Source organism: Diuraphis noxia, unplaced genomic scaffold (assembly GCF_037042655.1).
Source record: "Diuraphis noxia isolate RWA-SAM2 unplaced genomic scaffold, SU_Dnox_SAM2 contig0002, whole genome shotgun sequence".
NCBI classification, from domain to species: Eukaryota; Metazoa; Arthropoda; class Insecta; order Hemiptera; family Aphididae; genus Diuraphis; species Diuraphis noxia.
In genome coordinates, this window is record NW_028301712.1 from 86,433,635 (window position 1) to 86,446,948 (window position 13,314).

At 29.6% G+C, this 13,314-nt stretch overlaps 1 protein-coding gene across 2 annotated transcripts; it reads right to left on the reverse strand.

Moving 5' to 3' along the window:
- Positions 1–8,453: 8,453 nt before the first annotated feature.
- LOC149059063 (THAP domain-containing protein 2-like) lies at positions 8,454–9,535 on the reverse strand. 2 transcript variants are annotated; one of them, XR_016190127.1, is made up of 2 exons: positions 9,245–9,535; positions 8,454–8,854 (listed from the first exon to the last, which is right to left on the reverse strand). XR_016190127.1 is itself a non-coding variant. In XM_089218685.1 (2 exons), exons 1-2 carry the CDS (start codon positions 9,313–9,315, stop codon positions 8,908–8,910), a joined length of 342 nt encoding a protein of 113 aa, XP_089074811.1. In that variant the 5' UTR covers positions 9,316–9,535; the 3' UTR covers positions 8,454–8,907. The 2 variants fall into 2 exon arrangements, 1 of the variants encoding a protein (XP_089074811.1); XM_089218685.1 differs by having other exon boundaries at positions 8,454–9,178.
- Positions 9,536–13,314: the final 3,779 nt, after the last annotated feature.

Sequence of the window (13,314 nt, forward strand, 5' to 3'; positions counted from 1 at the left end):
GCTCGTACAACTACCTTCGTCCCCGCGGAGTGCGGTATATTGCGGGCCGGACGGTAATCGACTGCCGTTAGAGAGACACGAACGCAATTACCAAACGAACCACAGCCTCTTTCCCTAGCCTGCACAAGCCGGACGTTAATCATCTGCTGTTAGATACGGATGTGCTACAGGCTATTTTCAGCGATACCTTTGTCCCGTCCACACAGTGAGACTGTCCGAGAGGATCAGGACAGTGAGACTACCCGATTTGAGCCACTACCAACATCGACTCGCAGAGGATAAGGACAGTGAGACTATCCGAGAGGGGAGCCACAGCTACGCAGAGGAGTATAGCCACCATACAACCCGTCGAAGGACGACATCTGTACGCCGCAAAGTACCACCGAGCACTCATTTTGTCGCAACGTCGGGAACCGCTTCGATCAACTACCGGACCACAACCGTGAGTTCTATGTTTGATTCCCACCCTTTTATGTAACCCATGATAACGTTATATTGATTATAAACTCTTTGAGTATAAATGTATTGTAAAAGAAAATACTGTAAAATAATGAAAATTATGTTTGGTATAATTCACTAAAAAATAAATAAATTGAAATGTACTCAAAGTAATTTCATTACGATAGAAGTTTTTCAGTGAAGTCTCTACAATTACGACTAATAAAACCTAAAAGTCGATGCGATTTATTAATAATCATGTGTACGAGTATATGACAATCAAATTTTAGCTTTGGGTCAAAATAATATACCAAGGTCTTTAATAGGACCAGTAGAACGGAGAAGAGTTAAACTATTTATAGAGTAATTATAGTTGGTAGTCGATCTAGATCTAGTAAAGTCATTATCTGACATTTATTAATATTAAGTGATAGATAATTTTGAGTGCACCAATCAAATAGGATATTTAATTCAGATTGAAGTAAATCAGCATCAAATTGCGAATTAACTATGCAAAACAATTTAATATCATCTGCAAACATTAGCGTAGAGCAATTTTGAAACTGTATTTTATCATTAATAAATATATTGAATAATATTGGAGCTAAGTGGGATCCTTGCGGAACTCCAGATGTAATTCGCGTTGGGGTAGAACTATAACCTTTGTAAAAAACAATATGAAAACGATTTTGGGTAAAAGAAATTAACCAGTTTAGGAGGGGACCGCATACTCCGATTTGTCCTAATTTTGTAAATAAAATCTGGTGGTTCACTTTATCAAAAGCTTTGTCAAAATCAGTGTAGATAACGTCAACACTACTACAAGTCTTAAGGGCATCAGATAAGAAATTTTGGAAGACGAGCAAATTAGTAATGGTACTCTTATTACGCCAGAAACCATGCTGGTCATCAACGATAACATTTGCTAGAATAGGTATGATTTTTGCAGCAATAATAGATTCGAATACCTTGGGTATAATAGAAGGTAGTGAGATTGGTCGGTAATTGGCGACATTAAACAGGTCTGATGATAATTTTGGTACAGGGTGAATAATACTAGTTTCCCATGCATCGGGAAAAATATCAGAAGATAGTGACAGGTTAAACAGATATAATAAGGGAGTAGAAAAAGCATAAGTACAGTTTTTGAAAAATATACTTGGAATTAAATCAGGTCCTGGGCATGAGCTAGAAGTAAGTGAGTTAAGTGAATTAAAAATATCAAATAACTGTATTGTATAAGAGTGCAAAGGAGATAGGAGTACATTAGGTTGATTAAATTGGTTATTATTTAAATTAATATCATTGTTATTTTCATATACGCTAGAAAAATATTTAGAGAAAGCATTGACAATATCATTCGGTGAATCAAATTTTTCGTTATACAAGTACATGTAATTTGGTAGAAAGTTGGATTTGCCTTTATTATTTATAAATTTCCAGAAACGTTTAGGATAGACATTTAAGTTTTTTTGTAAATTATTAATGTAAAGGTGATAGTCTGCTTTTGAGTAGAACTTACACTTGGCACGAAGTTCTGAAAAAGATATGTAAACACTCACCAAACCGGTACTCTTATAAACTTTATGAGCAATTTTTAAAAAAAAAATTAGAGCCTTTAAATTTTTTGAAATCCAAATAGGGTAGTTTGAATGACGTTTAATAATTTTAGGAACAAATATATCAATAATTTCATAAATAATACAATAAAAATATTTATAGCCTCGTTTATAGTTAAGTTTTTAGACAGATTACACCAATTAACCGAGGTTAAGGTGAAATTAATATCAAAGTAGTTACAATTATAAAAATTATAATCAATAGGATTAATTACGGTAATAGGGAAAGTAATGAGTAAGCCTGGATGATAGCTATCACAAGGAACGAGCGGGTAATCCGATCTAATAATTGATAAGTTATTTGCTTCAGATAAAATTAAATCTAAAATTGAACCATTGTTATTTACTATATGCTTAAATTGAAAAATATTTAAAAAAGATAATCTAGACATAAATTCCGACTCTGTTAAAGTTAAGTTGGATAAGTTAGGGGAAAAACCTATAGGGCTAGGAAGCCAAGTTAATTTTGGAAGATTGTAGTCACCAACCATTATTATATTTTTTACATATATTATGGTAAACTAGATAGTAGGTAACTAATGATATTAAAATGGATATTATAATTATCGATATTAGAACGAGGTGGAAAGTAAACATTACTTACTAGAATATAGGAAATATTAATTTGAATTAGTACAAATAAATAATCAACGGGACTGGCGGATACAGATAACATACGAGAATAATATTTATTATTTACAGATAATAGAACAGTTGCTTGTATTTGAGTTACGATCATAGCGATAAGTAGTATAGTTATTAAAACCTAATTATCGGAATTCTATGAAAGAACATTTTGCGATGACAAAGTTTCAGAAAGACTAATAATATCATACTCAAATACATACATTGTGCATTAAGACATTAAGTTTAGTATTTATTCTGCAGACATTTTGATTGTAGATATTTAAGCTATTAGAAACAGGGCCGTTAACTAGTTTTTTGAGATAGTAGGGATACCTTTTAGGAACTTGACGATTAAGTCTGTCTCTCCACCTTGCTTTACGCTCTTCAAGCTTGGAATAAACGTTTCGCAATTGATCACGTTGCATTTGTGTGCGGTCCGGAGAAATACGAGTGTACCAAGAATAGTATAAATTCATATCTCCTCCACTCTTGTTTATTCAAAAAATGCTGAGCATGTTGGCTTACTGAATTTTAATTACAGTACCTAGCCTTTGATGACTCATCTCTCTGTCCAGTGAAGGCGTTTGTCGGCAATGTAATTGAAGCCGTGTATCGTGCTGTTGCTGAAATACGTCCATATTCTACGCATAGTGGTGGTACAATGATACATTTTTACTACCTTCGTATCGGATAATATATTATTATAGTTAACCACTCGTACTATAATAACAGTGCACATCTAGGTTAGTAGCCTATCGATGCTTTTTATCAGAGTACAAATAAAAATATAATTGTCTTTCAGCTCCATTTTATATCCAATACCGTTTTGTTATATATAATAAGTATAATGTAGTTTTATTTAAATAGAACTCTGCAATTTAATCGTTGTGAATATGAAATGGCATTAATGCTGATTTAGACTATTATTTATACGTAATATGCATCATATCAATATATCATAATATAATATCTAGCTAATTCAAAAATCACTTTATCAGTTTTAAAATTTAATTCTCGGTGAATTGATGGTAAGACCTTAAAATGTTGTTCTTTAACGATTATGAAACGATTGTTTTATAAAAAAAAATCTTCGTGGAGTAGGAAATTCACCCATAAATTAACGATTTATCATCGATTGATTTTTTTATTTTTTTGTAAATTGTTGTTAATTCATAAAAGAACAACCAGGGTGGGTATATATCAATTGCACCGTACCTAAATCACAGGTAAAAAAAGAAAAATTATGGGATAGGAAAAAGGTATACATCAATTGCGCCGATCAATATTTCAATGTTATAAATTGTGTACGTCAATCGCGCCGATCGATTCTTAAATACATCATTATATAAACATGTGTAATACCTATTATTTCTATTGATTACAAAACTTAAAGATTAGCATTGTTGTATATTTGGTAAATGAGGAACTTACAGATAGGTTTTGCAACTATGGTTTTTTCGTGTGTAATGAAATATGATATTTGACCATATTTTGTTCGACATATTTTTATTTGCCTCACAATTTGATGAAGTTGATGTTGCCAGATAAGTCACTTTTATATCAAATGTTTTAAAACTTTTACAGTCATCGACTTTTAGATTATAAATTGTTTAAATTGTGTGTAATATATATATTTTTCAATTTTTGTTTATTGTTGTACAAATTATTATAAAAATAATATAATTAATATTACTAATAATATAAATTAATATTTAACTAATATATTATAATATAATATAATTATTATATAAAAATTAAAACTAACTAATTCTGTGTCATTGTCAAATGCTCCGGCGCAATTGACGAACACCGACCAGGGATACATGATATTTTCATCAAATGTTTATTTTATCATTTTATATTTTTTGACAGTCGATTTAATATACCAACTATACAACCGAATTCGGTTTTGTAATTTTTGCAACGGTATTTTATATACTTCTTATAACAATTATAGGTAACGATTATTACAAGTAGTCAGTAATGAGAGGAGAAAATAAAGTTTATTTTTTTAAAAATGTTTTACATTTCAAACCTTTGCGTAACCATATACGATTTAAATAAAACGGAAAAACGGTTTTAACAACACCAATATTATTCATTGCAAACTACAAACACTATATATAGGGTAGTCGTAATTAAAAATAAATATACAAATGTTTTGTCAAAAACGTTGTTTTTATTAAAAGCAATGAAGTATCTGGAAACAAAAATAAACTTAAGGTGTATAGTGGGCGTTTATGATTGATGTTGGTGATTTGTCGATTTTGACATTAATCGTACCTACACCTCCAGCGAAAATGTGCATGCGCAGCCGTTCCGTTAGTCGAGTTCTGTGAATAATCCATCACAGGTGGACATCCGAATTTCACAACGGTTTACAAACGTGCAACCAGAATTCGACAGGATATATTGGTTATTATTTTTATTTATTTATTGACAGATTAGTACTCAGTGGCCATGACTTCCGGGGATGGCGTCACCTGTGAGCGAACATCATTTGTCAACAGTCAATTTCCACGGTATCATCGCTCATCAAGCTGCACCTTTAAAATTTCATTTAAAAGTTGCGTACGTTACCCGCTGTTTATGGGCACCACTGACACAGTGCAGAGACCACTTTCTATCAGCACTCAGGATCTGACTCCCCTGAGTCAACAGGAATTATTTATTTAAAAACAAATATATAATCATACATTACACATTTAAACTATTTATCTTCTGTAAGCAATGCTTGTAGCGAAGATAGAGAGTTACAATTTAATACTTATACTTGAAAAGTAAAATTAAATACAAACACGACCTATGTTTTCGGATTTACTTTTGATCCGAAAGCGACACCCATGTCTGCAGCTTTTTGTCGTAATTATAGGGTACGATGTCGTTTAAAAATGTTAACCAACGTGGTGGAGTTTAGTACCTACTACTATCATAGTTAAAAAAAAAAATTAATTAAGCTTTTAATGGGCGCTATAGGCAATAGACAATTGTAAAATTAACTAAAACTAGTCAAATCAAACTGCAAATTATAAATAAAAATTTGTTTGAATTTAAAAATGAAATAAAAAGTGATCAGAAGATGAATGCTTAGCAGATGTTAAACATCGAAATTATTTTACGTAGAAAATATGCATGGAAATCAAAAGGATGGTTTAATATAAATCATATATTCATTATTCAGATTTTTTAGGAAAAATAATTGTTCGCCAATGGGGCTCTTAATGAACAGTTAGCCCCCAATGACTCGTACTCACATGTAGGATAGTAATACTATGAATAAAAATATCGATGGTATAGTAATGATAATATAAATGTGTATTAAATAATTGTATAATATTGAGGTGGACGTCTCCACAGTAAAATTAATAATAAATAACGTTAGCAAACACAGCGTTTGCTACGTATTACAAATAATAAATAACAATAAATTATAATAAGGCCGCAACTAGGCCAACAATAACTAGATAGCTAACTAAGATAGCAGTTGGAAGTCAACTGCCATATGCGTGGTAGTCAATGTTTACATTAATTATTGTTATCATTTATTATCACTACAATATAAAACAAATGAATGCAATTATATAAATGAAAATTATTGGTTATAAAACTGAATATAATAATAACTATTTCTACAAATGAACGCTATTATATAAATTAAAATTATTGGTTATAAAATAATATTGTTTTGGTTAGTTTTTGCCTCTTACTAACAGGATTTAATATGTCACTTGAATAAAGTTTTCCATACGAATGCAATCTTACACTTAAAAACTTCTTAACTAAAAGTGTTATTAACAACATTTTATGGGGCCTATCAGATAAACAGACATTTTCACAATTAAGTATCTTAAAAATATTTCGATCAAGAACAAATTTATTATTAATATGTGCAATTATTTTATTTTCTAAATTTGGTTTATTTATATTTTTCAAATTATCAGTTAGAAACAAAAAGAAATGTTCTGCAGCAAGAATAATTTTGAATGAACAATGGGATGAAAAAATTAATCCACCTTGGTTTTTAATCAATACACAAATTTTGAATAAATTGGCGGCTGATGATAATTGTGTTCTCTAGAATTTGGACTCATGAGTGATTCAATGCAACTGTTGCAATCAATATGAAGTGACACTTTTTTTACTACATAACCTGTTATATAATATAATATATTAGATTTGGCATCATCAACAATTGAGTAGATAGAGTTTAATAATGTACTCCTATTAAGAACTTCTTCATCAATTTCATCAACATTGTCTATGTTACATACTATATTATCTTTCTTTTTACTCCATTTAAATTCGAGTAATGCTCCAAATACATCATCATCAAAATTATGACAATTACCATTTGATTTATACTTAATTGCATTTTTCATGAGAATTTGTTTTAAAGCTATCTTAAATTGTAAAACATTAGGGTTATTGTTTACACCGAATCGTTGTCTAAATCTAGAAAATAAAATTTCAATGTGGTCTTGTGATAACGAATAAGTTAATATATATTTATAATTTTGATTTTCTTCAAATAATAATTTTGCTATAGAGAATATTGATTTAATAGCTAATGCAAAACCAACTACAAATGTCTTTTTAGAAGTTGTATAAATATGACTAATGGTATCATTATTATTTTTCACCTGCAATGTGAACAAATAATCTACTAGTGGAATAATTACTGATTCTAAATATTCTAGGTTGGAAGAAAATATGGGAGATTTAAAACCTTTTGCAAATGGATTTCTTGAATTTAAGAAATCAAACAGACGATCAATGTTTCGGCAAAATGTTATAGTTTCATCAACATTGTGAAATCCATCCATATGAATATTTTTCATAAATAATAAAGCATCTGCTGTCGATGAACTCAACGTTTGAGCAGCTAATTTGACCTTCATCTTATTTTGGTGCCACATAACATGAGCTTGACTCAATTTGTTACCTAATTTTAACGATAAATCTGATTGAATTTTAAACAAATTTTCAATATAGTCCCATCTAACAACTCCATTATTTGTAATTATTACTTTAGTATTACCTAAAGTATTACGGTCTAATTTTAACATATGACAAGGGTCTGGTACAAAGAATACTTTTTCATTGGAAATAGGATGATTTATCCAACTTTTTAACTCGGTATATGATGATATATCTTGAAATGTACAGCCCAATATCTTCATAGAAGAAAAATTTGTGAAAGCACCGTCACAGGTTATGCCCCAAACTCTCAAACCAGCAGTATGTGTAATTGACAAAGCAGATTTTATCAATTCAGCTTGGGTGACAGCATTAATTTTGTTTTGAAAAAAATATCCAATGGGACATTTCCATTTTCCTTTTAAATTTACCAACATGAACACAAGTACTTCAGTAGCTGGTATATTATTACCTTCTAAATTCAATTGACTACCATAATCAGAAAAACCCACAAATTGATTAGCTTTTTTGTCCCAAATTATTTGTTTTTTGATAGCCATTGCATCAAACACTAAATTACAGTCTTTATCATCTTTTGGTAATTTTTCAAGACAGGTCAACACTTCTTGCAAAAATCCAGGTTCTCCGTTAACAGAGGATGTACAGTTTCTAATGGTCGATACATGTGGTAAACTCAAGATTGACCTAAATGAATACAATATAAATATAGTCAAAAACAATAACAGTTTACATTTTTGTAAAGCATTATAAAATTCTAAAGCAAGCAAAAATCTAACCGACAAAATGCATAAGCCTTAGGAGAATAATAGTGAAGAGTAAGTGCAAACCCTTTAATGTCTGTGCTATAGCGGCGGCCTTTAGGTTTGCGTCCAATATCTTTTAATTCAATTTAAAAATTTCAGCTGACATTCCACCAAATTTATCAAGCATAATATCTTCATATTCTGCTGATAACATACCTTGATTTCTTACATTTTTCAAAAAGTCTTTTAATGTTTTTATGGTTTTATTTTGCCGACGAACTTTTTGTTGCAATAATTTAATTTTTCTTTTGTACCTGGTTGGAGTTCTTTTAGGAGATGGTAAAGTTAATTGATTAAAACTACGTTTAGATGGTGTTATAATTAATGGCAATTTTGCTGGGGTTGATAAACAGGAATCATTTAAGATCTCAACGTCAGCTGGGACACATCTAGTACTAAGATTTATTGCTAAATCTTCACTTAATACATCTACAAAAAAATAAATAATTTAGCTATTAGTTATTGGTTAACTTATTAATTTATCAAAAATTGTAGATATTACATTTTTTTTTTTCTTGTGGTTCACTGGAAAAAAGTTTAGTAGGTAATAATGTAGAATGAACTGAAAGTTGAAAAACTGATGGTATAGCATCAGTTTTTAAAGTTAATTTATAACTTCCTCCGGGATTTTCATAAAAGTCTGATCGTTTAAAATTATCACTACATAAACGACTTCCAGCATTTGGTACAAATCCTTTGCGACCAATAGCTTTCAACCAAAGTTGTAATTTTTCAGCATCATTTAGAGGAAATCTAAAAACAATAAGATTAAAATAATACCTAAATGACTAATAAGTATGAAGTATAAAACAAAGTCACCTAAAAAAATGAATATTTGACCCCGATTTTGCTCGATTTGTACATCGATGAGCTGAACAGGTAGTCGGCATTTTGAATTGAATACTTATTCAATTACTCAAGTCTTTTTTACATTAATTATTAATTAAATACATAAATGTATTTGGATTTAGTCACAATTCACAAGGATAATATTTATATTATCAAATATGAAAACAGTACACAATAACAATAATGATAATAAATTTGAAGTGATAAACTGATAACAAACCAAAACATTGACTACCACGCATATGGCTTTCGGCTTCTTGTTCATAGTGTCACAGATTATATGAAAACAGATTGTGCACTTCCTATGCTGCAATGTAAAAAATGAATAAGGTACTCTGATTGGTCTCCGCCCAAATCAGTGTAGCCACAAAAGTAGTAAAATATAATGGTAAATTATTGTCTACAAAAAACATATTCTTTTAAATTTTTCACAATATCAAACAATTTATTAACAATTAAAAATGATACAAATTACAATATTGAATATAACTAAATTTTACACTTTACACATAACTTACAGATTTTATTATAAACAATTAAAAGTAAATACATATAATAAATTATAAACATGGAAATATACAAATATAATATATATATAATAATATAATAATATATAAATGGCTTTCTTAATAACTAAAATAATAAGGTAAGTACTAATAATTTATTCATAAATGATTTAATATACATAACTTTCTATTTTTTTTTATTTTTTCTGATATTAAATTCCTATTTAAAAATTTAATAGCAGCATGAATCCTAAATCTTATAAAATAATTAATTAAATATTCTTTATTAAATAGGGGACATGGATGATTAAATACAATATTAGGCATACTTAGCTTTAACCTTATACCTACTTCCTTATCAATAGATACATGTGGAAATCTATGAATAAAAATATCTTCGTAAAATGCATATTGTGGCATCATTAAATTTCCAAACATTGATTTTTCTGTATTTTCATAAGCTTTGAAATAACAAAGTAAGAAAGAGTCGTCCAATTTTTTTTGTGATTTTTCATATTCAATATAAACATCGCAAGTATGATTTTCAATGCATTTCTTTATTAAAAACCCACAGACATAAATGAAAGCATTTTTTTCAGGCATTGATAAATTCCTATAATCCGGAGTGTTTATTGTTAATGTATTTTTTTTAAATTTAAATGGATTTTTATCTCGAAAAATTAGTTTAAGGTTTTCATCATTAATAGGGTCTGTATTCATTTTTGATAAAATTTCATCTAAGTGTGCTATACAATTAGCATTATCTGAGTGACTAAAATAATTAGAAAATAAATTTTGCTTAAATGACCAGATAAATTGTATTGGAGTTGGATTTATGTTATTGCCATTATGTTGGGTGCGAAGCGTGCCAAATAAATTTTCCAAACAGTCTTGGTTGATTCGATTTGTATATAAAACATAATTATTTTCATCAGTATTTGTAAATTTTAATGAATCCTACAATGTAAATAAACCTGAGATTGAAATTAACCAACCTCTGATCAATTTCATTTTGTTTGTCACTTCAACATTTGTTTTTTTGTTAAATACCTGTAATTTTTTAAAAAAGTTTTCCATGTATTTTAAATTTAAATGTGATATTTGAGCATCCGTATTTTTAAAAGGTTTGTTTTGTCGGATATCACTATCAGGTGAGCCACCAGTATACGATATGTTTCAAATATTTTTAATCCATCAAATGGTTACATTGATTCTGGCGGAGATTTATATCAGGGCATTTTTTTGTTTACGTCTTAGTGCACAATCTGTTTTCATATAATCTGTGATAGTGTGTCAGATATAATCAGTTAGCTATCTAGTTATTGTATATATCTGTGGGTGTACAACATAGAGTAATATAGAGAGGGCATAGTGTATACCGTACGTGTTAAGAAAGTGAAGCCGGGCAATCGGAACAGTACTCACTTAACGAAACTATAAGCCGCAAGATAGCGTGCAAAACCTAACCTCAAATTTATATTTTGTACGTTTTTCATTTAAAAAATTTTATTTTCAATAACGTTTTTGTGTTTGCTGAATTGACTCATACGGTCAATCGTTCATACTCAATTGACAATTACTCTGACAAGTCATTACCTTGTATACAATTGTATTGTTGTGCTGTTGTGCACACTTATAAAGTATCTATAAATCTATAATAGTTCCGCTATTATTTTTTTTTTCCTAATATAATATTTTGAATGATTTTGCTTACACAGGTATCCAAAATGTCCAGAGATCCGTGAAAAGTGGATTGAGTTCAGTAGACACTATGATGAGCATAGAAGCATAATAGTAAATGATAAAAGTGTTGTGTGTTCCGCTCATTTTGTGGCTGACTCTTTTAATGTGTATATTAAAAATACTATGTTGAAACCTACAGCTATACCATCATTAATAGTTCAACGTGTTCGTTTTGTAAGTTAATTGTACATAATAATTTTTTATTCATTATAGGTACTAAATTTAATATTATTGTATTATGTTAGGGTAAATTAGATTATCCCGAGATAACAACAAATTTGAATTCTAATGAGGAACAAAAAGTGGATGATATAGAAGATAAACTTAGCATCATTTCAAAATCTCCTAAGGTATTTGAACCTGAAATGGATGGAGTTGAGTGTCTGGAACCAAGTAGTTCTAAAGGCAAAATTTCAATTACCAATGACAGTCTAGTATCGAATAATGAATTGTCAACCAATGTATTTTTAATTTTTTTTTTTTATGTTTTTTTAACATTTTAAATATATATATTTATATTAGTATTTATTGTTCTTATTGTTTTTACTAGGTCAATAGAGAATTGTTTGTTGAAGCCAGTATTGTGGAAGACGATGACACACCCAGAAGACGGTTTCTTAAACGAGGAATTTCCGTCCTAGCTCATGGCACTAATTTGAAATCAAAAAAAATTAAAATTTTGAACCAAACAATTCGACGCCAGAGAAAAAAAAATTGTATCTTTAAAATGCATCATTTCAAACCTTAAAGATAACAATTTAATAAACGAAGATACATCAACATTGTTACTGGATAATTTTGGTGAGAATAAACATTTAATTACAAGGTTTGCTAAGAAAAATGCTGGAATGGCACCAATTAGAAAATATTGTCCAGAACTTCGTAGATTTGCTATTTCCTTGCACTTTCGTTCTGTATCTGCTTACAACTTTGTCAGAAAAGAATTTAATACAATTCTTCCACATCCTCGAACGCTTGGAAAATGGTATTCTAATACCAATTGTGAACCAGGGTTTACAACAGAAGCTTTTAACACTCTTGCCTTAAAATGTAAAAATACTTCAAACCCTGTGTATTGTGCATTAGTTATAGATGAAATGGCTATAAGGCAGCATGTAGAATGGGATGGAACAAATTACCATGGCTATGTAAATATTGGCGATTCTATTTTTAATGAAAGCATGGAAAAAGCTAAAGAGAGTTTAGTTTTTTTAGTAGTTGCTGTTAATGAGGCATGGAAAATTCCTGTTGGCTATTTTTTAATCAACCATATTAATAGTTCACAGAAAGCAGAATTCGTTAATCGTTGTATAGACCTTCTAAGTAAAACTGGTGTAACAATTGTCTCTCTTACATTTGATGGATGCCCTACCAACATGAATATGGTCAAAATTCTTGGTTGTGTTTTGGATATTGACAATTTGAATACCAGTTTTAAAGTTGATGGCGTTGTCAAAACCATATCAATAATTCCAGATCCAGCTCATATGGTAAAGTTAATAAGAAATGCTTTTGGTGAAAAACGTAAATTTATTGATATAAATGGGGGTGTCATTGATTTTGAATACATCAATAAGCTTTTAATCTTACAAGAAGATGAAGGTTGCCATTTAGCCAATAAGCTTAAAAAGCAGCATGTTTTTTACTCAAGACAAAAAATGAAGGTGAAGTTAGCGACCCAACTTTTAAGTCGATCTGTGTCTGAAGCTCTTAAGTTTTGTAGAGATAATTTAAAACTTCCTGATTTTAAAGACAGTGGTCCTACTATTGCATTTATTAAATATTTCAATG